Source organism: Eschrichtius robustus, chromosome 7 (assembly GCF_028021215.1).
Source record: "Eschrichtius robustus isolate mEscRob2 chromosome 7, mEscRob2.pri, whole genome shotgun sequence".
Lineage (NCBI taxonomy): Eukaryota > Metazoa > Chordata > Mammalia > Artiodactyla > Eschrichtiidae > Eschrichtius > Eschrichtius robustus.
The window spans coordinates 6,444,248-6,469,767 of NC_090830.1; the positions used below are offsets into that span (position 1 = coordinate 6,444,248).

Genomic DNA, 25,520 nt, shown 5'->3' on the forward strand with positions numbered 1-25,520 from the left:
TGAAAAATCTTTGTCACATAGCTAAGGGATCAAAATATGTTATGTAATATATTCACATACGTTAGCACAGCACACAGGGATTCTTCACATACATACTTACTGCTGTTATCCTAATGAATCATCTTATTTGTGTTGTGTGTTTTTTAAGAACTGAGAAACTATTGGAGGGATTTCAGAGAGCCAACATGTTCAGACTTTCTGCTTTTTATTAAGGAACACTTATACTAAACTATGAGTATATATAAGTATTCACAATAACTTTTGCCAAGTGAATACACCTACAATCAATATGCAGATAAAAAACCAGAACACTGCTAACACCAGAGGAGCTCCCTCAAGTCAATCCTTGCAACTTGTCACCATCCAGGCAACTACCATCCCAACTTCCAACACCACATATTAAATTTGCCTTTGTGAGTGAAATATAGTATGTACTCCTTTGTGCTGTTTCTTTTGTATGCATGCAGTTGTGGTTGGTTCATTCTCACTGCTGTAGAGTGTATCACTGAGTGAATAGAGCACATTTATGTATCCATTCTAGTGTTGGTGGACATTTGTGCTGTTGTCTGTATCCGGGCTATTGAGAATAGTACTACTGTGAATACTCTTTCAGTAAAAATATTTGTATTTATCTGTTGGATATATGCCTAGAAGTACAATTACACATCCAAAATTTAGGGGAATTCCCTGGCAGTCCAGTGGTTAGGACTCCATGCTTAAGATCCCGCATGCTGTGCAGCATGGCCAAAAATGACAACAAAAAAGTAGCAAAACAAACAAAAAACAAAAAACCCCCAAAATTAACATGCCTGCTCAGCTTTAGTAGAAAAAGCCTGTTTCCCAAAGTGTACAATTTAGATTTCCACCAAACTTGTATGAGTCCCAGTTGCTTCATATCTTCATCAGTTTTTATAAAAAATCATTTTAGCCATTCTGCTGTGTAGTGGTATTTAATTTTTGTTATAATTTACCTTTCCTTGATGGCTACTGAAGCTGATCAAGTTTTCACATGTTTACTTGCCAGTTAAATATACTCTTCGTAAATTATGTTCGATTTATATTTTTCTGCTAATTTTTCTGACTTTTTTGATTTATAGGAGCTCTTTACATATTTTGTGTGAGAGTCCTCGGTTAGAAACATGCACAGCAATTGTCTCCTCCCAGTCTGCCACTGGCTTTTAACTTGTGTTTTTTGAACAAACAGCATTTAATTCCAATGCAAATTTCTCTACATTGTTTTTGTGTAACATGTCTTACCCAAGGTCATGATGTTCACCTGTATTTTCTACCAGTGTTATTGTATTGCCTTTCACATTTAGATGTACAATCTGTATGAAATTGACTTCTGTGTACGGTAGGTGGTTACAGCCAAGATGTTTCTTTTTTGCATATAGCGGGCCAATTATCCCAGTACCATTTATGATGAAAACCATCTTTTCACCACAGTACTACATGTGGCCTTTGTCATTTATCAGTATGCTTGGACCTGTTTCTCAACATTGTTCATCGCTGTGACTATACAGACATACTTCATTTTATTGTGCTTCACTTAGTTGCACTTGACAGATACTGCATGTTTTACAGAGTGAAGGTTTTGTGGCAACCCTGCATCAAGCAAGTCTATCAGTGCCATTTTTTTCCAATAGCATTTGCTCACTTCATGTCTCTGTGCCACAGTTTGGTAATTCTCACTGTATTTCACACTTTTCATTTTTAAAATTGTTAGGGCAGTCTGTGATCAGTGATCTTTGATGTTACTATTCAAAAAGATTACAACTTGCTGAAGGCTCTAATGGTGGTTAGCATTTTTTATCAACAGATATAACACTATTGCACACTTAATAGACTACAGTATAAACATAACTTTTATATGCACTGAGAAACCAGTGTGACTCGCTTTATTACAATATTTACTTTATTGCTGTGGTCCGGAACCAAGCCAATAACTCTGAGGTCTGCCTGTAACAGTCTAGTTATGTAGCAGTCGGAGTCCTGCAGCTTTATTTTGCTATTTTCAGACTGTGTCAGCTATTGTTGGTCACTGCATCTGCAAATACATTTTAAATTCATAATTTCCAACAACAAAACCTGCTGTTGGATGGCAGTTAGGGTTGCACTGAATCATTCATTCAATTCAGGGAGAAATCAGTCTTCAGTAATCAACACTAAGTAAATCCTTTTATTTTTATTTTTTTTAAAGGAACTCCTTTATTTATTTATTTATTTATTTATTTATTTATTTTTGGCTGTGTTGGGTCTTCGTTTCTGTGCGAGGGCTTTCTCTAGTTGCGGCAAGCAGGGCCACTCTTCATCGTGGTGCGCGGGCCTCTCACTATCACGGCCTCTCTTGTTGCGGAGCACAGGCTCCAGACGCGCAGGCTCAGTAGTTGTGGCTCACGGGCCCAGTTGCTCCGCGGCATGTGGGATCTTCCCAGACCAGGGCTCGAACCCGTGTCCCCTGCATTGGCAGGCAGATTCTCAACCACTGCGCCACCAGGGAAGCCCCCTTTCGTTTATTTTTGTTAACTGTTTTGGATTTGTGTTTTTTTTTTTTTTTAGAACATTTTTTTTTAAATTTATTTATTTTTGGCTGTGTTGGGTCCTCGTTTCTGTGCGAGGGCTTTCTCTAGTTGCGGCAAGCAGGGACCACTCTTCATCACGGTGCGCGGGCCTCTCACTATCGTGGCCTCTCTTGTTGTGGAGCACAGGCTCCAGATGCGCAGGCTCAGTAGTTGTGGCTCACGGGCCTAGTTGCTCCGCGGCATGTGGGATCTTCACAGACCAGGGCTCGAACCCGTGTCCCCTGCATTGGCAGGCAGATTCTCAACCGCTGCGCCACCAGGGAAGCCCTGGATTTGTTTTTGTAAGTGTTTTTTCTTACCTTCCTTTTTTTCTCTTGTGATCTGACGACTAACTTTAGTGTTGTGTTTGGATTCCTTTTTCTTTTTTGTGTGTGTATCTGTTGTAGATTTTCGGTTGCAGTTACCATGAGGTTTTGACATAGCAGTCTATGTAAAAAAATAAGATTGTATTAAGTTGCTGATCTTTAATTTCAAATGCATTTCCAATATCCTGCACTTGTGCTCTCCTCACAATTGCTGGTTTTGATATCATATTTGTGTGCAGATAATTTCCTATGTTTACTGTATGTTTGCCTTTACTGGTGAGCTCTTCCATTCATAATTTTCTTGTTTCTAGTTGTGGTCTTTTCTTTCCCACCTAGAGAAGTTCCTTTAACGTTTGTTGCAAAGCTGGTCTGGTGGTGCTGAATTCTCATAGCTTCTGCTTGTCAGAAAAGCTTTTGATTTCTCTGTTGAATCTGAATGAGAACCTTGCTGTGCATTCTTGGTTGTAGGTTTTTCCCTTTCATAACTTTAAATACATTGTGCCACTCCCTTCTGGCCTGCAGAGTTTTTGCTGAGAAATCAGCTTATAACCTTATGGGAGTTTCCTTGTACGTTATCTGTTGCCTTTCCCTTGTTGCTTTTAATATTTTTTCTTTATCTTTAATTTTTGTCAATTTGATTACTATGTGTCTTGGCGTGTTTCTCCTTGGGTTTATCCTGCCTGGGGCTCTCTGCCCTTCCTGGACTTGGGTGACTATTTTCTTTCCCATTGTAGGGAAGTTTTCAGCTATTATCTCTTCATGTATTTTCTCAGGTCCTTTCTGTTACTCTTCTCCTTCTGGGACCCCTATAATGCAAATGTCTGTGTGTTTAATGTTGTCCCAGAGGTCTCTTAGACTGTCCTTATTTCTTTTCATTCTTTTTTCTTTATTCTGTTCCATGGTAGTGATTTCCACCATTCTGTCTTCCAGCTCACTTATCCATTCTTCTGCCTCAGTTATTCTATTGATTCCTTCTAGTGTATTTTTCATTTCAGTTATTGTATTGTTCATCTGTTTGTATGTTCTTTAGTTCTTCTAGGTTTTTGTTAAACATTTCTTGTATCCTCTCCATCTGTGTCTCCATTTTTTTCCCCACGATCTTGGCTCATCTTTACTATCATTACTCTGAATTCTTTTTCAGGTAGATTGCCTATCTCCACTTCACTTAGGTGGTGTTCTGGGGTTTTATCTTGTTCCTTCATCTGGGACATATTCCTCCGCTGTCTCATTTTGTCTAATTTTCTGTGATTGCAGTTTCCATTCTGCAGGCTGCAGGGCTGTAGTTCCTTCTGGCTTCTGCTACCTGCCCCCTGGTGGATGAGGCTGGCTAAGAGACTTATGCAGGCTTCCTGGTGGGAAGGACTGGTAACTGTGCACTGGTGGGTGGAACTGGGTCTTGTCATTCTGGTAGGCAGGACCATGTTGGGCTGTCTATCAGGCAGCAGTTTATTCAGGAGGACTTTAAGCAGCCAGTCTGCTGTTAGGTGGGGCTGTGTTCCTGCCCTGTTGGTTGTTTGGTCTGAGGTGTCCCAGCACTGAGCCTGTAGGCTGTTGGGTGGGGCCAGGTCTTGGTGAGAAAATGGCAGCCTCCAAGAGGGCTTAGGCCAGTGAGTACTTGCCAGAACTGCTGCCACCAGTGTCCTTGTCCCCGCAGTGAGCCACAGCCAACCCCGCCTCCGCAGGAGACCCTCCAACACTAGCAGGTAAGTCTAGCCCAGTCTCTTATGAGGTCACCACTTTTTTCCCTGGGTCCTGGTACACACAAGACCCTTTGTGCATCCTCCAAGAGTGGAGTTTCTCTTTACCCCAGTCCTGCGGAATTCCTGTGATCAAACCCCGCTGGCCTTCAAAGCCAGACTCTCTGGGGGCTCCTCCTCCTGTTTGCCAGACCCCCAGGCTGGGAGCTCAGAACTTTCACTCCTGTGGGAGGACTGTGGTACAACTGTTTGCGAGTTTGTGAGTCGCCCACCCGGCATATATGAGATTTGATTTTATTGTGATTGTGCCCCTCCTACTGTCTCTTTTTTGCTTCTTCTTTGTCTTTGGATGTAGGGTATCTTTTTTGGTAGGTTCCAGCATTTTTTTTGTCAGTGGTTGTTCAGCAGTTTGTTGTGATTTTGATGGTTCCGTAAGGAGTTCACGTCTTTCTACTCTGCCATCTTCTCCCCACAAGTCATTCTTAACACCCTTTCATTTATTTTTGTCTTTGAACTTCTAATTTTGTGATGCACTTTTTGGATTTCTGGAACTGTTTTAGGGCTGTTGTATGTCCAGTGACTTGAACATAATTATTTCCTTTATTTTTCTGTTTCCCCTTTCCCCAATTATGTCAGGCAGGAGAATAAATCTGGTCTTTGCCACCCTATCCAGGAAGGATGCAATTCTCCTGGCATCACTTTTCTATTGGTTGTTTATACATAAAAATATAATTTTTATATAGCCAGTTTGCTAAATTCACATATTTCTAATAATTTTTCCATAGACTTTTAAATGTAAACAATGGTATCACCTGCAAATAATGAGTTTTACTTCAACCTTCCCAGTTTTTATGTCTTATTTTTATTTGGCCTTACTGACCTGTTCTAGCTAAAACCTTCAGTCCAGTGTTAGACAGTAGTGGTGGTAGTAACAAGCATTCTTGTCTCATTATTATTTTTTTAAATTTATTTATTTTTGGCTGCGTTGGGTCTTCATTGCTGCGCGTGGGCTTTCTCTAGTTGTGGCAAGCGGGGGCTACTCTTTGTTGCGATGCGCAGGCTTCTCATTGCGGTGGCTTCTTTTGTTGCGGAGCATGGGCTCTAGGCATGCGGGCTTCAGTAGTTGTGGCACGCAGGCTTAGTTGCTCTGTGGCATGTGGGAATCTTCCTGGACCAGGGTTCGAACCCGTGTCCCCTGCACTGGCAGGTGGATTCTTAACCACTGCGCCACCAGGGAGGTCCTTGTCTCATTATTAATATCAGGAAGAAATATTCCAGTATTCATCTACTTAGTTTGATGTTTGTTGTATGTTAGCTTTTTGTTTGTTTTTAATGAAGTTTCCTTCTATTTCTAGTGTAGTTTTTAAATTATGAATATGTGTAAAGTTCTATCAAATGTTTTCTACATCTACTGAGACACTAATATGGTTTAACTTATTTTTTTCTAATGTGGTAGGCAACATCAATTAACTTAAACTTTTAAGTAAGTATTTGCTTGGATATGATTTCAAACTTACTAAAGTCACTAGTAGAAAAAACTCATTCCGATCTCCCCCTGTGCACTGCATTTTCTCCATCTGTCCCCACATACTTGAACTCTGTCTCTACACACACACACACTCATTACTCTTTTTCTAAAGCGTTTGAAAATAACCTGCAGACACGAGACTTCGTTTCCCCTATGTACTTGTGTATTTTCCTGAACACTTACTTACCTACGGACCCAAGTCTGGAAATAAACACTACCATCCAATTTACACACTCTTTATTGTCCCAACTATTCTATTTTTCCTTTTTGTTTTTATTTTAAAACATCTTCAGTCTATTCCAACCTGGAACAGTCTCCCAGTCTTTTCCTTTTATGTCCTTGACAATTTAAATACAGGCTTTACATTCTATAATATAACCTTTCAAGTGGGTTCATCTGGTATCTCCACATTAGCATACTCTGGCTATGCTTTCTTGGTAAGAATATAGCACAAATGTGTTGGCTCTTCTCAGAGCATCTCACCAGGGAGTACATTACGTTGACCTGTCCTACCATTGGTGAAGTGAACTTTGATCACTTGATTATGTTGGTGTCTGCCAGGTTTATCATAAAAATCACCATTTTCACCTTTGTAGTTGATTAGTATTTTGTGGCGAAATATTTGGAGATAATGCCAATACCTGTTCTTCATTAAACTTCTACCCACAAACTCTAGCCTATGTATGCCCTCCTGTGCTCCTTTCAGCTTCCCACCCGTGGGAGAGAGAATGGCACTGGTAGGGCCTGGCGCAAAAGTATAGTTATTTGAGCAAGGGGGAGCCTGCAGGGAGGCCTTGAGGCCCGGAAGGAGGGTTCTGGTTGGTAGAGCCTGTGTGTGAAGGGGCAACAGCAGCTCCTTTGAGCTACTTCTGGGAGGACCGTGGTGCAGGGGCCTGCTGCTCCCCTAGGTCCCCTCCTCCCTGCTGACATCTGGGGCTTTGACCCTTTCTTTTTTAATCTACTTTTGCTACTACTACTACTACTACTACTTACTGAATCAACCACCAGTATGATGGTTGCCAAATAGTGTTTTTTCTATTGCCATTTTTCCTCCTACATTTATTAGTTGGCTTATAAAGAAAGCTTTCCCTCCTCTATGTATTTATTCACTTATTTATATCTGTACAAATTATTGGATTCCCATTTTTAAGTCACTTATACTATGATTCTATTGTTATTTGTTCTGATGTTCAAACTGTCTCAAATTTGGCCACTGGAACCTGTCCAAAGTAGTTCTTTTGTTCTTTTGACATGTTTCCATAATTCTTAGAACATTTTCTTATTGTCTGATAAATATTTCTCCCCATCTCTGACTTGGAATAAGCTATCACTCCAGAGACCTGCTCAATTTTTGGTGGGAGGATAGTATTTAGTAATTAATAACCTGGTAATTGGTGTGCTCAGTGCTACTGAGGTGTCAGTAGACAGATCCATAAAATACACACAAACACACACACAATGACTACTATAATTATTTCTGTGTACTTAAAATGAGTATCATTCCAGTCCAACACTCCAGGTGGTTTTCTAGCTTCCCCCCTTTCCATTTTTATAGATACCTTTTCCAACAGTGAGAAACCTGGCTCTCATCATTTTCAATACATTTACTTATCTGCTCAGTGTTACCAGTATCTCAGCCATGCTAACCATCTCTTTCACTTGCCCCCAGCACTCTTGATGCAGGTTGGCACATCACCACAACACCTTTCTCATCCCTCACGGCAGACCTATTCTGCCTTTTCAACTCTAGGAAGGGAAGGCAGAAGAGAAATTTACAAAGTGCAAGGGAGAAAGGAGAATCAGAGAGAGGAGTAGAAGGCCAAATGGATTGAATTTGAAATACTAAATCTATCCTTTGATTCCTCTAGTAAACATCATTTAGTCAAGATATATTGTCCTTTGATATGGCTGGAATTTTTTTAATTTTAGGATTTTGTATCTAAATTCATAAGATAGTGGTCTATAACTTTACTTTCCTGAAATGTCTTAAAGGTTTTGGTATCAAAGTTGTACTGGCCTCATAAAGTGAACAGGAAAATTCCTATCTTCCTATCTCTGGAAAAGTTTGGTATTATGTCTTCTTTTAATATTTAGAATAACTGCAGTGAAGCCATCTGTTCCTATGAGTTTTCTTTCTGGGTAGAGTTTTAAATATGACTCAGATTGTTTGCAGTTTTGGTAAGGTACAATCTACCTCTGGTATGACCTTGTGCTTTTATTGATAGCATGCTGTGTTTGCCAGGGGCCCATCCTACTGGCAGTTCCTGAATTCTATTCATTTTTTTCTCAGTACTGAAAAAGAAAATCTACTTGTGTTTTTGAGCTTAGATTTTCAAGTTCCTGCCCTATGTCAGTATTCTCAAGATTTTGAGAAACTGGCTGTGTGTTTGAAGCCTCTCATGTTTCGGAATTTTTCACTCCAGCCTTGACTGGCAAAGTTCACCGTTTCCTGGTTTCTGGTCTCCATGCACCCTAACCCCCCTTGCCCCACCAAGCTATAGCCCTCTGCCTGAGCCAAGCTCAATATTCAGGTTCTTCCCTGTAGCCAGAATTAGCAGGTGCTCCCAGGAAAAACAGCTATACTTTCCCATATACTTTCTGTCATTCACTCCTCTCCTGAATTTTACCATTCTAGCCCTCTTTGCTTCTGCAACAATAGGTTGCAAGTAAATAGATGCTTTTTGTGAACTGCTTTTCTAGTTGTTCTTAGTGAGTGCACTGGTCTGCTGCAAACTACTGTATCTTACTCAGTAGTAAAATCTATTTGTGCTTTTTAAAGCTCCATACTTAACAGTGTATATGTTTGTACATGAATGTTCTTCTTAAAAAATCATTGTATCACATACGAAACATGTTAAGTATGTGGATAAATAAAGTTGGTTGCAGTAGGTCACTTCACAGCAGGATGGCATCTGGCTAAACTGTTAAAACACTGGTAAGGCAGAAACTACCTATATTTCATACCACTTCCACTACACCAGGTAGCTGCATTCAAGGAACCTACATTGCCCCTTTGATCCACCATTTCAGGACAGGCCACTCAAAATTAGTCAGCCTCACAATTAATCAGAAATCCTGCTGGCAAGCTGCTGTCATGTGTATATCACCAAGACCAGGATATCTCTCCCTCTCTACCTGGACATCAGAAAATCTTCTTGCAGGTGGGTCCTCTTGCTAAGAATCTTCCCTTGTTTTCCATATGCCTGAGCAATAAACATGTGAGTTGCTTACAACCCCTGGTTCCAGTTGATGTCCAGTACCTTAAATTGGAAGGAATAGCACACCCAGCAATAGGCCAAATTGTATAAATGCTATGTCTAAATGCAAACGTTCTCCACATTTCCTAAATGCTAGACATTTCAGTTCAAAATTGCTGATATATGATAAGCTTAGGTTTAACTTAAAGCTTCTACCCACTTAAATTACTATCTGATGTCCACTGAAATGCTACTTCAAACATTTCACACAAGTCCAATAAAACACCAACTCCTAGTAAATGCTTTCCTATAACTTCCTATAGTTTGTACATTTTCTCTGGCCTGTGGATGAAGTCTTCTCTATGAATACTGATAGAGGTTTCTACCCTGTGTGATTTCTCTGATGTTCAGTGAAGTGTGGCTTTGGGCAGAACGTTCCCTGTATTCATTCACCAGTAGGTTTTCTGTACTCTGAGCTTTCTGATACACTGTATGGTCCAAATTCCAGTAGAAAATTTTCCTATGTCCGGAATATCATATTATTTTCTTCCTTCTGTAAGTTCTCTGCTGTATTATAAGAACTGACTTTAGACCAAAGATGTTCTCAAAATCTTAATAGATTTTTCTCCCTGCTTTGTGTTCTTTGTTCTATAAACTCTTGACTTCACCCAGAGTGATTTCCCTCACTTATTATATTTATAGGGTTTCTTCCTAAATGTGTTCTCTGATGTACAGTAAGTTTTGACTTCACATAGAATGATTTCCTGCAAACATTACATTCATAGGGTTTCTCCCCTGTGTGTGTTCTATGATGTGCAGTGAGTTTTGACTTCACACAGAATGACTTTCCACATTCATTACATTCATAGGGTTTCTGTCTTACGTGAGTTCTCTGATGAACGATTAGGGCTGATTTCTGACGGAAGTTTTTCCCACATTCATTACATCCAAAAGGTTTCTCTCCTGTATGTCTCCTCTGATGTTCTGTGAAACCCGAGTAGTAGCAGAAAAATTTTCCACATTCAGTACATTCATAGGGCTTCTCGCCTGTATGAGTTCTCAAATGTTTAGTGAGAGTTGACTTCTCAGAGAAGGATTTCCCACATTCATTACATTCATAAGGTTTTTCCCCTGTGTGAGTTCTTTGATGTTTAATGAGGTCTGATTTTCTGAGAAAGGCCTTCCCACATTCATAGCATTCATAGGGCTTCTCCCCTGTGTGTGTTTTCTGATGTACAGTAAGGACTGACTTAAATGAGAAGGATTTTCCACATTCATGACATTCATATGGTTTCTCCCCTGTGTGTGTTCTATGATGTTGGGTGAGGGTTGACTTTTCACTGAAGGATTTCCCACATTCTTGACATTCATAAGGTTTCTCCCCCGTATGAATTCTCTGATGTTTAATGAGGTCTGAATTCTTGCAGAAAGTTTTCCCACATTCATGACATTCGCAGGATTTTTCCCCAGTGTGGGTTCTCCGATGTCTTGTGTGGGCTGACTTCTTGTTGAAGGTTTTTCCACATTCATGACATTCATAGCGTTTTTCTGCTGTTTGTATGCTCTGTTGTATGCCAAAGACTAATTTTTCATTGAAGAAGTTTCTGCATTCATTATATTCAATTATATTGTCAATTGAGTGGCTTCTCTGAATTGGAATGAGATCTGACTTCTGGCTCAAAGGGTGAACATTATGTTCAAAGAGAATGGATTCCTCAAAGAAATTTTCTCCACATTCATTAAATTCATAGTGATTCTCTTTTGGATGTGTTCTCTGATGAGCAAAGAGAGATGACATATCACAGAAGGTTTTTCTGTATTCAGTGTATTCACAGGCGTTCTGTCCTGTGTAAGGATTCTTATGTATAACAAAGAGTGAATTCTCATGGAAAGCTTTCCTACATTCACTGTATTCAAAAGGTTGCTCCAAAATTTGAATTTTTTGATGCTGAACAGAGTCGTCATTAAGACAGAGGCCATTCCCATTTTTATTATATTCATAAGGTTTCTCTTCAGAGTGAATTCCTTCATGCTTGTCATCATGGAACCATTTTCTACCTTTGTTAAATTCATCAAACTTCTTTCTTGAATAGTTTCTACTGCTATTAATTAATTCTGAAATAGAGTGACAAGAAAGTTAGTTCACAAGGATATTTAGAGGAAATAGTTAGCATTAGGTTTCAGGGAGTTGATCAGTTTAGGTCCTTATGTCTTCACGCCTAGAATATGACAACAGTGTATACATCCAGTCTTCTCTCTCTTCTCCATTCTACCCAGCAGCAACAAATCAATATTCTAAGAGCCCTAACTCATAAAGGAACAGTACTAAAACCCAAGCTCTAATTCTTTTCTAGCTCTGATTCATGAGGAATAAAAATAAGCAACAAAAGAGCAAATCAGTGAGTGGACAAGCCATTCTTGCCACAGATTCAGACATACGTCTCTATTGTAGGTATGGTATGTTCCCTTCATTACATCAGAGTTGGTCAGCAGTGGACCTCTCCTGACCATCAAACCCTGTTTCAATCCCTTTTGGCTTTCCCCCAGATTTCACCTGAGTTAGTATCAGTTTTCAATCCTGCTTTCATATCCATGTTTCAGCATCTCTGTATACCATGAAAACTGTAAGGAATAAAATTCTAAACCTGGTCCTAGAAATTTCTTTTACCTTTACCTTATGATTTTTCGGTTATGTGTGGCTGTTTTTACTCCTCTACTATCTACAATATTCTACATCCTTGAGTTTAATGTCCAAAAACTGACAATATATATTTAAAAATTTACTTTATTGAAGTATAGTTGATTTACAATGTTGTGTTAGTTTCTGGTATACAGAAAAGTGACTCAGTTATATATATATATATATATATATATATATATGTACATTTTCATATTCATTTCCATTGTAGTTAATTACAGGATATTAAAACTAGTTCCCTGTGCTGTACAGGAGGACCTTGTTGTTTATCCACGCTTATATATCCTAGTTTACACCTGCTAATCTGCTCCATCCCTCCCCCTTGGCAACCACCAGTCTGTACTGTATATCCGTGAGTCTATTTCTGTTTCATATATAAGTTCGTTTGTGTCATATTTTATATTCCACATATAAGTGATCATATGGTATATGTCTCTTTCTGAATTATTTCACTTAGTATGGTAATCTCTAGGTCCATCCATGTTGTTGCAAATGGTATTATTTCATTCATTTTTTTTCATAGCTGAGTAATATTCCATTGTATATATGTACCCCATCTTCTTTATCCATTCCTCTGTCAATGGACATTTAGGTTGCTTCCATGTCTTGGCTATTGTAAATAGTGCTGCTATGAACATTGGGGTGCATGTATCTTAGAGTTTTCTCTGGATATATGCCTAGGAGTGGGATTGTGGGATCATATGGCAATTCTATTTTTAGTTTTTTGCGGAACCTCCATAGTGTTCTCCATAGTGGCTGTATCAATTTACATTCCCACCAACAGTGTAGGAGGGTTCCCTTTCTCCACATCCTCTCCAGCATTTGTTGTTTGTGGATTTTTTTAATAACGGCCATTCTCACAGCTGTGAGGTGATATCCTGTTGTAGTTTTGATTTGCATTTCTCTAATAATTAGTGATGTTGAGAATCTTTTCATGTGCCTATTGGCCATCATCATCTGTGTGTTCTTTGGAGCAATGTCTATTTAGGTCTTCTGCCCATTTTTTGATTGGGTTATATTTTGTTGTTGAGTTGTATGAGCTGTTTGTGTACTTGGGAAATTAAGCCCTTGAGAACTGACAATATAAATCTAGAATGAATATATTTTTCTTTGGGTAAGCCCAGCTGTTTATCCCCTATAAATTGCTCATTTTCATCTACTGTCATCTACTCCTTGCTGTTCCCCTGGTTCCGTCTCCTCTGTGTGTTCATCCACCCACCTGTAGATGTATTGATGTATGGAACTCTTTGGTGTCCTGGTGTGCTGGGCAGAGGATTTCTTGAGTTACAGATGTTTTACCGTTTGTAGGTTGAAGGGGAGTGACAAAATGAATATCTCAAACTGCCATGATGCTGACATCACTCAAAAGGGTAATTTTTAAAAAACAGCTTTGTGTTATTTTGTGGCTACTACATCAGAATATGTGTGTGATTTGCACCTAGGGAAAGTTATCAGAAATGTTCAAGTATTTGTGCAAACACCTGGTAGCGTAAGAAAGAGGAGACCTCAGACATGCAGTCTGTGAGCAGTTTTACCTATAGTGCAGTTATTCCATTAGAAAGAGGTGTGGAATTTGTTCCTAAAATTTAGGTGAAGTGATGCATGATCCTGCCTCAGCCTGGAAGGCATTTAAATCAGCTTCAACTGACTGGACAGAGTTGTATGGATGGCAAAATGTGCCACAGACTTCTTCCTTGCAGACCAAGGCAAAAAGTGTAGGCAAAATATTAGTATACCCTGCTGCACCTGGGTACAGGTGGGCCAGGCAAAAGGCTAAGAGAAGAACTTGAAGAGGAAACTATCCAGCTTTCTACCACAGACCTTCATTGTTAAAAGGCTAAAACAAAATGAGGAACAGCACATATGTAGAAAAACCGGCCAGAAGTCACCTATGGAGAAGTAAAATGGGTAGCACTGTGGAACTCTATGGAAAATAATGTTACTTTTCTGCACAGTTAGGACTTTGTGAGCAAATGTTAATGAAACTTGGAACCTAAGGTCAAAGAATGAGATTGAGAGAGTGATTATTAAGGGTAGAACTCTAGAGAGATTTACATTTCAGTGGGGGTGCTGAAACCTGGGAGCCCTGATGACATCCTAGGTGTGAAGCTGGAGACAGTGGTCTTTTTTTTCCCCTGAAGAAATTTATATACCAAAAGGTTAAAGGAAGAATTTAGGATCCTCCCCAAGGGAGCAAAGGTTTTTCTTTCTCCTTGTAAAAGAGGAGTGGGACAGCTACCTCTCCCTTCTACAGGAGCAAGCCCAGATTCATTTTATCAGTGTTCTTCATCTGCAATACCAACTTCGTGTGTATGTGTAGGACACCTAGCTTCTGTCTCACTGCACCAAGAGTAAGATATTAAGGTACGTTGGAACTACACAGTTGTTATTTGGTTTTAAGTAAATAATACTTCACCATCTGTTCTGTTCCAAGAAACTACATGTATTGTATTTATGATATTAACCAAGTTAAAAAATTTAACACTCTGAAATTTTAAATCATCTCTACAAAAATAACTTCAGACTGAAATGGCTGTGTTGGTGGAATTTTCCAAACACTGAAAAAGAAATAACACACACAATCTTGAAAAATCATCATGAAACAATGCTCAACTCATCTTACAAAAATAGGACAGTCTTCAACCCCAAACCTGGAAAGATTACAACAAAGGACAGCTACAGAATACACACAGGAAAACTCAGTGATTATAAAAACTGAATATATTATGATCAAGGAGGATGTATTTCAGAAATATCAGATTGGTTTAACATTTGAAAATCAATCAAGACTACTCACCAGTACTAAAACAGAATAAGTAAGTAAGAAAAGCCATATGATTTATCTCATACAGAGATACATAGCATTTGACAAAATTGAATATAATTCATTTTTTTAAAAAAACTCTTAGCAAATGAGGAATAGAAGAGAACTTCCTTAAAACGATAAAGCACATTTACAGAAATGCTTAATGTCAAAATTAATGGTAACATACTGAACAGTATCTCCCTGAGGTCAGAACCTCTGTACAACACTCTACTGGCTAGGAATGCCAGTACAAAAGGCAAAAAAGTCTGTATTCATACATGACAGAATTGTTTACATAGAAAATTTTTACAAATCTACAAAACAACTACCAGAAAAAATGAATTCATTAGCAAGGTTGCAGGGATACAAGGTAAATGTGCAAACATAAACTGTTTTTCTATATACTATTTGTACTGTTTTTTTCTATAATTATACTAGCATTAAACAAAGACAAAAATATTTAGGAATATATTTAAAGAAAAATCAGCAAAACTGCTCAACTGAGAATTTAAAGACCTACGTAGAGGTATACCATGGTCAAGATGTCAGTTCTCCCCCAAATGAGTGATGCAATCCCAAATAACATCCTAACTGGTGTGTCTGTATTTGTGGAAATTGACAAGCTGATTCTAAAATTTAATGAAAATACAAAAGACCTATAACAGTACAGAATTGTCCAGAATGTCTAAAAACATAGAAATCATTTTAATACATTCTGTAGACTAAAGATGTTCTTGGCAACATTCTGTATTCATGCTGTAGAATACCCAAGAATCTTGAAGAAAACAGCAAACCTAGAAGGCTAACACTGCCAGATGTCAAGACTTATAATAAAAGACAGTGTGGTATTGTCATAAAGATGGATAAATCAGTCAATGGAACAGTAAAGAAAGCCCAGAAACATACATATATGATCACCTGATAAATGACAAAGATAAAACCACAATTCACATGTAAGGCCGGATACTGTAAAACTCTTAGAGGAAAACATAGGCAGAACATGCTCTGACATAAATCACAGCAAGATCTTTTTTGATACATCTCCTAGAGTAATGAAAATAATAACAAAAGTAAACAGGACCTAATGAAACTTAAAAGCTTTTGCATAGCAAAGGAAACCATAAACAAGACGAAAAGACAACCCTCAGAATGGGAGAAAATATTTGCAAATGAAGCAACTGACAAAGGATTAATCTCCAAGATTTACAAGCAGCTCATGCAGCTCAATAACAAAAAAACAAACAACCCAATCCTAAAATGGACAAAAGACCTAAACAGACATTTCTCCAAAGAAGATATACAGATGGCCAACAAACACATGAAAGGATGCTCAACATCACTAATCATTAGAGAAATGCAAATCAAAACTACAATGAGGTATCACCACCTCACACCAGTCAGAATGGCCATCATCAAAAAATCTACAAACAAACAATAAATGCTGGAGAGGGTGTGGAGAAAAGGGAAGCCTCTTGCACTGTTGGTGAGAATGTAAATTGATACAGCCACTATGGAGAACAGTATGGAGGGTCCTTAAAACTAAAAATAGAAATACCCTATGATCCAGCAGTCCACTCCAGGGCACATACTCAGAGAAAACCATACTTTGAAAAGATACACCCCGCCCCCTACCCCGGCCATGTTCATAGCAGCACTATTTACAATACCCAACAGATGGAAGCAACTTACAACGTCCATCAGCAGAGGAATGGATAAAGAAGACGTGGTACATATATATACCATGGAATACTAGCCATAAAAAAGAATAAAATAATGCCACTTGCAGCAACATGGATGGACCTAGAGGTTATCATATACTAAGCCAAGTAAGTCAGAAGGAGAAAGACAAATATCATATGATATCACTTATATGTGGAATCTAGTTTAAAAATGATATGGATGAACTTATTTGCAGAACAGAAAGAGACTCACAGATCTCGACATCAAACCTATGGTTACCAAAGGGGAAATATGGGGGCAAGTGATAAATTAGGAGATTGGGATTGACATATACACACTACTATGTATAAAATAGATAACAAGGACCTACCTTATAGCACAAGGAACTCTACTCAGTATTCTGTAATAAGCTATATGGGAAAAGAATCTGAAAAAGAATGGATACATATATATATATGTATAACTGATTCACTTTGCTGTACACCTGAAACTAACACAACATTGTTAATCAACTATACTCCAATAAAAATTAAAAAAAAAAAAAACTCAGCTATTGGCTTCCAGCCCACCTGATGTGAAATCATTCCTCTTCATACTCCGTGCCTGGCCCCAATTCCCCTCTGTTCCACTATTCGTATGTGGATGAAAAGATGATGGTATTTTAGAGTAGGAAATATCTCTGCAGTGAAGTAGAAAATGAAATACGTTCTTCAGCTCAAAAGGAACAGTTCTTACTTCCTGGGGAATTCTGGAAATCATTCTTTGTATTTTTAAAAGCTGGAGAAACATTTTTTAACAGTTTCACTTAGCTCCACCATGTGAAAAGAGGTAATAAGTAATTGGGGCCCATGCCCACCTCACCATCCTATATGATTATCATACAAGCACTCTTAGGCTGCCCAAACATAGAAACGTCAACTGTTTAAAACTGCCCAGCTCTACGGCAAACCCCGGAGAATCACTCCAACATTGGGGAACACAGTGTGTTAACTCTGGATGTCTGACTGAACTCCATTCTCTAAGGGTCCTGTCTGTCATGGTTGTCTCTTCATCCACAAACTTGGGTTCTAGTGACATAGTTGTAAAAAAAAGGGAATAAAAGGTGAATTGCAAAAAAGAAAAAAAATCACCACAATTCAGTGGAAGGAAGGACAGTCTTTCTTTTTAATAAGCTTCTGTTTATCAGAAGATATCATTAAGAAAGTGATAAGATGTAACTGAGAAGATACTTTTCAATACATGAAATTTGACAAAAGATTCATACCCAGAATATATTGTTAAACATCTCTAAATCAGTAAGAGACCAATAACCTAGTAATATAAAAAAAGTAAACGTGGTGAATAATGACTTCACTAAAGGAGATATCCAAATAAGCAACAAACATATGAAAAGATGCTCAACATCATTAGTCATCAGAGAAATGGAAATTAAAACTTGGTAACACACCACAATGACTAGAATGGATAAAATTAGACTGACAATATCAAGTTCTCAGAAGGATGTAATGTAACTGGAACTCTTATACATAGCTGGTGGCAGTATAATTTAGTACAACCACTTGGAAAACAGTTTAAATATTACTAAAGCTAAATATGTGACTACTCTATACTCGGCGAGTATATTTCTGGCTTTACATCTAACAAAAATAAGAGTTTAGGTCCTCCAAAAGACATACACAAGAATACTTATGGAAGAGGAAATCAAGATGGCAGCGATAGAGGACACGTAGCTCACCTCCCCCCAGGAACACATCAAAAATACATCTATTTTGGAGCAGGTCTCACTGAAAACAATCTGGAGACTGGCAGAAAAAGACTCTTAATACAACTAAGGCTATAAAAAAGATCCATAGGGAAGGAAAGACTCTTATACAACTAAGGCTATAAAAAAGATCCATAGGGAAGGAAGGGAAGAGAAACAATCAGTTCAGGACCTGTGCCCCTAAGAGGGGACACAGAAGAGGAGCGTCAAAGATCCTCCCTGGGCGGGGGTGGGGGGAAGCAGTTCCAACCCCTTATCGGGCATCTTAGCCCTGGGGTCCGACATCAGGAAGATAAGGCCTCTTGGCTGGTATGAAGACCAGTGGGACCCGCAGCGTGGGGAGCTGTGAGAAACTTGGACTCTGCTCTTGAAGTGCACACACATGCTTGCTTGCTCAGGGAACAGGCAGAGGAAGCAGACTGAGACTTCAGAAACTGGGCTGGTTTCCTGCAACTGACCCAGCACATGCCCCCAGCCCACACAAAGTACCCACTCCAGCCCCTCTTGCTCCACAGCACAGCTCCCCACTAGGGCAAAGGCTGTTGCTACTGAGGAACGTACACGGTTCGGGGCATGGAGCTAGGTTGGACCTGACACTACATCTGAATGGTACTGGGGGGGGGGCCACTGCCAGTGCAGGGAGGGGCAGCAGATCAGGAGTGTCCTAGAACACTGACTTGTGTGCCAGGACAAGCACAGAGTGCACCCTGGCCCGCACTGGGCACACACGCCAGTCCCTCTTGCTCCAACCACTGCTTCCTTCTGGGGAACGGAACCAGCTCTGACCCAACCCTCCAGCTTCTGCTCCACTACTTTAAGACCTGACACCGGCCCTGGCCCTGGGTAGGCAGTGTCGACCACTGAGCATAGGAGGAGCCCTGGCTGACACCTGGCTCCTAGCCCCTCCATCTCCAGCCCTAGCCCTCAGCAAGGTGTAGCTGCCAGAGTACCCTGGGGGGAGATACTCCCACCAAAGCCATTGGGCACACACAGACTATGTAGGGACCCACCCAAGGACACCACTCCAAGACCAGGATAGGTAACTGTTTCCCCTAATTTCACAAAGACAGAGAAAGTTAAGAAAAATGAGAAGACAAAGGAATTTGTTTCAAACAAAAGAACAAGAAAACAACCCTGAACAAAATCAACTAATGAAACAGATATAATTTACTAAAGATTGTAAAGCATTAGTAATAAGCATGATAACTGAACTAGTGAAAAGAATATATGAACACAGTAAGAATTTTAACAAGGAACTAGAAAACAGAAAAAAAAAAAACCACTTGGAGGTGAAAAACACAATTAGTGAAATGAAAAATACACTAGAAGGAATTAAGAGCAGAATAGGTGATATAGAAGGATGCAGAAGTGATCTGGAAGATAGAATAATGGAAATCTCCTAATCAGATTAGCAAAAAGAAAAACAAACTTAAAAAGGATAGTTTAAAGGACCACTGGGACAACATCAAGCATACTAACGCTCTCATTACAGGGGTACCAGAAGGAGAAGAAAGAAAAAACAGGTAGAAAACATATTTGATGAAATTATGGCTCAAAACCCTGAACCTAAAGAATAGGTATTCAGGTACAGGAAGCACAGAGGGTCCCAAACAAGAAAAACCCAAAGAGACTTACACCAAGACATATCATAATTAAAATGGCAAACATTAAAGATAAAGAGAATTCTAAAGGCAGCAAGAAAGAGTCACGTGTAAGAAACCCCAATAAGGCTATCAGCTGATTTGTCTGCAGAAATTTTTCAGGCCAGAAGGGAGTGGCATGAGATATTTAAAGTGTTAAAAGGGAAAAACTTCCAACATAGGATACTCCACCCAGCAAGATTATCATTCAGAATTGAAGAAGAGAGAAAGAACTTCTCAGACAAGCAAAAACTAAAACAGTCATCAATACTAAACCGACCTTATAAGAAGTGTTAAAGGATCTTCCTTAAGTGAAAAATGGTGGAAGGTACAACAATAAATAAGAAACTACAGGATGGAGAAAATCCCACCAGAAAAGGCAAAAATATTGTAAAGGCTGTGGATCAACCACTAAAATAAGCTATTGTGAAAGTTAAAGGACAACATTTGTAAAATAAACTGTAACTACAATAAACAGTTAAGAGATAGACATGAAGATGTAAAATATGTTAAAAACCAAAACGTGGGGGAATGTAGATCTTCTAGAATGTGTCTGAATTTAAACGACTATCAGTTTAAAATAAATACAGTTCTAGGTCAACATACATGAACCACATGGTAACTACAAATCAAAAACCCGCAATAGTTTTTTTTTCTAATAAAACTCCCAGCAAACAATGGTCCAGGACTGGGTGGCTCACGGGGGAATTCTACCAAACACATAACAAACTACTAATACCTACCCTTCTCAAACTATTCGAAAAAACTGAAGAGAATGGAACACTCCCAAATTCAGTCTACAAGGTGACAATTACCCTGATACCAAAACCAGACACAAGTACAGACCAATATCTCTGAGGAAGATAGATACAGAAATCCTCAAACATTAGCAAACCAAATTCAACATTATATAAAAAGGGTCATATGCCATGATCAAGTGGGTAGATTTATTCAAGGGATGCACGGATGGATCAATATCTGCAAATCAATGTGATACACCACATTAATGAAAGGAAGGATAAAAATCACATAATCATCTCAATAGACACAGAAAAAGCATTTGACCAAATTCAACATTCATTCATGATAAAAACTCTCATCACAGTGGGTATAGAGGGAGCATATCTCAACATAATAAAGGCCATTTATGACAACCCCATAGCCAACATCATACTCAATGGTGAAAAGCTGAAAGCCTTCCTGTTATTTCCAGGAACAAGATAAAGATGCAGACTATCACCACTTCTATTTAAACGTGTTATCGGAAGTCCTATCCACAGCAATCACAGACACAAAGAAAAAATAAAAGGTATCCAAATTGGAAGGGAAGAAAGTCCTATCCACAGCAATCACAGACAATAGCCAAGACACGGAAGCAAAATAGGTGCCCATCGACAGACAACTGGATAAAGAAACTTATATATACACACACACATGCACACACACACACATATATATACACACACACAACAGAACAGTACTCAGTCATAAAAAAAATAAATAAATTCTGTCATTTGCAGGAATGTGGATGGACCTAGAGGATATCATGCTTAGTGAATTAAGCCAGAAAGAGAAAGACAAATACTGTATGATATCAATTACATATGGAATCTGAAAAGATAATGCAAATGAATGTATGTGCAAAACAGAAACAGACTCACAGATACAGAAAACAAACATGGTTACTGAAGGGTGGAGGGACAAATTAGGTGTTTGGTTTAACAGATACAAACTACTATGTATAAAATAGATATGCAACAAGGATACATTGTACAGCACAGGGAATTATAGCCATTATCTTGTAATAACTTATAATGGAGTATAATTTGCAAAAATATTGAATCACTATGTTGTATACCTGAAACTAATGTAATATTGTAAATCAACTATACTTCAATTAAAAAATGTAACACCATTTTTCAAATATGCTCAAATTCAAAATAAATATATTTTAAAACAAGCATGTTTCAAATATGTACCCCAATTATGTTTCAATAATAGAATGGACAGATAAATTCTGGGATAGTCATGATGGAACACTGCACAGCAATATAAAGCAATAAACTACTAATGTATATGACATATATATCTCACAGACATAGTGCTGATCCAAAGAAGGCAGACACTATACACACACACACACACACACACACACACACAGTATATATACATATATACATATTGGGTGTATGTATATACATAGTGCACATATATACATAGTACCTACTGTATGACTACAGTTATCTGAAGTGAAGAAAAACAGGCAAACTTGATCTATGATAATAGAAGGGGGAGATGTTATTTACTGGGAGGAGGACACCAGGGAGCCTTCTGGGGTGCTAAAAAAAAGTTCCATATGTTCATCTTGACAATGGCTATATGGATGTATGCATATACAAAACTTTATTTACTTGAACACTTAAACATCTGTGTATTTAACTCTACGTAATTTACACCTTAAAAAAAGGATACCATTTATGTATAAGAGTGACACTGGGGAGATACTGCACGATTCAGTGACACTGGATATTTGAGTCATGTTAACATGCTACTTCCAAAGGTCCAGAGCCACTAAAACATGATTCCTGAAGACCATTTCAATGGCCTTAATCTCTGAACTACCCCTTTGTGATCTGATTTCCTCCTAAACTCCGTCCAGCTCATACTCCCAGACTCACCTGGGACACTCTGGCTTGGGGACTCTTCCTCCAATATCCATGGCTCCTCTCCTTGCTCCAACTTGAGGATCACTTCTGGTTTAGGGATGCAAAACCCTGTGAATGAGAATTATATGACATGAGACAAATAGGATGAGTGTCAGGGTCTTTGATACACTGTTCTCAAAGAGTATACAATTAAAAAAAAAAAAAAGCTCATCTAATCCTGTTATGGGGCAGAGGACAACATTCTTTCCGGTACCCAAAAGGGATAAATTGTCCTTGGCTTGTAATTCCCAAACCTAAATATTATTATATTCTACATATATTCTACAAAAATTCCACAAGTTTCTGTAAATAAGAAAGGACATGTATACTGGGGGTCTACATGGGAAATAAGCGCTCCCTACCTACTGAGATGAGGTGGCTGTAGTTCTCCAGCATCACGTCCCTGTACAGCGTCCTCTGAGCAGGGTCCAGGTGCTGCCACTCCTCCTGGGTGAAGCCCACAGTCACATCCCTGAATGACAGTGATCCCTAGAAAAACACACTTCTGCTCAATCTGCAGTGGTCAGAGTCAGGTGATGTGGAAAAAGAAGTTTAAAGACTAATCCTTACCATTTTTCCTGTTGAAAATTGACCAGAACATGTTACAAAGGACCTCTACTACATAGCTTGTTTTGTGTTACACTTTGTGATTAAACAAGAAACCATGGTAGAAATACCATTGGTGGATTAATTTATTACTCAATGGAAAAATATCTGCATGCCTTTATGTGCCTGAAAGTGTCCTAGCTTTTGAGAATTCCAAGTTGAAAAATATACTCTTCCTGGTCTCAAAGAGCTTATTCTCATAAGGAAAGATATAAAGATATACCTACCATAGGACTTAAAGGACCCATATCACAAATATGTACAATGCAGACAGATCATAAAGGGGTTCTGTGCAAGTTCATGTGAGAGTGTCAGCACCCTGGATTTCACTGAGCAGATAAAACTTTCAGTGCTTAAATATAAATAGTAGTTTCTTTGCAAATATGTGGCAAACTGCAAGAAATGTTAAGAAGACCTGAAAAAACATGTGGCAAGTCAATGGACTGTACAACAGGACAGGAGAGCAGGTCTGAACCTGTGATGAGATAAAAGGCTGCAGAGGCAGGGGCAAAAGGTTCAGGGGAGGAAACTAGGGAATATATTTGGCTTAAATTCTGTTGGTGATCTCCAAATATTTCATCACTCATCTAATCCATAAAATTCTTGAGGAACCACCAGTTTTATTTATATTTATCAATAAATTAAATACTGTCAATTCACATATGAGGAGAGCTTAATTCTGTTCTTTTCAGATAAAAATGTAAATAAACAAGCTAATATTTTCTTCCCATGCCCTAAAGGACTGACAGTATATGATGTGTGCAGAATTATCTTGCACACTCCCTTAGGGCACAGCCTCTCTCTCTTCCCCCATCTCCACTTACCCTAGGTCATTGCTGTGAATAGCACGAAGCCAATAGTGAAATGGAAATACACACTTCCATCCTAGTTATATAAACTAATTTTTGCCGAGGAAGCAATGATCCCAAAGTTTTGTGTTTTTTTTTTTTTCAAGTGAATCATTTAATGTGTGAGGCTTAGTTTGATATTACTGTAAGTATTAACAGAAGAAAATGGGAAAGTATAAACATTTCCCCTTCTATCAAAAACGGGTTTGATGCCAGGATAAACTAGCCTGTTGACTTAACATGCTGATTAAAAAGGCTAGAGAATCTGGAAGTAAAAAATGTACTTGGAAGCAATGTCCTCTAAGGCTTCATTCTCCTGAGGGCAGCAAAATGCTGAAAAATTTAACTGGCTCAAAAATTATATTGAGAGATCAAAAAGAAGAGCTAGTCACAGCTTGGGAAAAATTTGGAGAACAGATGACACTAAATGTAGTTAGATTAATAATTCCAAAGTTTCCCTGGAGTTATAATAGCACTCTGAGCTAACGAAAGGGGCTATAAACTCATGCTCCTTTGAACAGAGTGGTTTTAAATGATAGATTCTCCAGTGCACCCAGCTGTATTTTCAAGTATAATTCTAGTGTTTGTACCTAGCAATACAGAAGAAAAAGCAGCAGGGAGGAAGTGTCAAGTATATAGGACATGAAAGGATTTGGCAGCCCTAGGATTCCCAGTTTGAATCTTTGTCATCAGGAAAATCCCATTCCAGCTCAGTCCTAGGTGAGGCTGGAGGTGGTGCTGTGGATGGCCTGTGACAAGCAGGAGGCAACAGTATAAGTGCTGAACTCTGGCTTTCTTCCTTCATCTGCTAAAGAAACTCAAAATAAGGCTGTATGAAGAAAACATGGGATAATACACTGCTTGCTGATGGCCTTTTCTCAGGATCTTGTTGCAGACAGAGCTGTACCAAGCTAAGGAAGGCAGGAGAGAATGTTTCTGAGGGCGGTGTTTGCAATCTGTCACTATTTACTGTGCGAGTTCCACTGGAGACGTGTACACTTTCTCCAATCCCAGAGTCTACGCCTGATCGGGAACTTTTCATTCTGGATTCTGATTGAGGGAAAATACTGATATCCAATGGGCTCTAAGGAGGACCTTTCAGTTTCTGTAACAACGTCTGAGTCCTGTGCATGTCCTGGAAAGGTACCTGCCCACTGGCCAATTCACATGCTGTAATCCCAATGCTGTAAATATCTGTGCTGGATCGCCTGTATTAAGAGGGGAGTCGCCTATATTATTAGTGGAGATGCTAAACAGGGAACTTGCTGAGCAAAGGGAGAGAGGACGAGTTACTCCCAGAGGGTCTGCATGATCTGCCTTGGAGGTTCTGGAAACCTCTTGTCAAGTCTGGGGAAACAGGAGGAAGAGCAGGGTAGACGCACAGTGACAATGAAACAGATGCTAGACATACAGTATGCCAGATATCTTCAGAACATGGAAGTAGAAATATCAACTGGAAGGTTGGA

At 38.9% G+C, this 25,520-nt stretch overlaps 1 protein-coding gene across 2 annotated transcripts in view; it reads right to left on the reverse strand.

Annotated features, from left to right (window-relative positions):
• Positions 1–1,897: 1,897 nt before the first annotated feature.
• The window catches only part of ZNF37A (zinc finger protein 37A), a 67,030-nt gene continuing 43,407 nt past the window's right edge, over positions 1,898–25,520 (reverse strand). For both annotated transcript variants that reach the window (XM_068547544.1, XM_068547543.1), the window contains exons 3-5: positions 22,963–23,089; positions 22,574–22,669; positions 1,898–11,424 (exon numbers count right to left, since the gene is read on the reverse strand). In XM_068547544.1, coding sequence (XP_068403645.1) covers positions 9,974–11,424; positions 22,574–22,669; positions 22,963–23,089 — 1,674 coding nt within the window. In that variant the 3' untranslated portion in view covers positions 1,898–9,973. The remainder of the gene's footprint in view (positions 11,425–22,573; positions 22,670–22,962; positions 23,090–25,520) is intronic.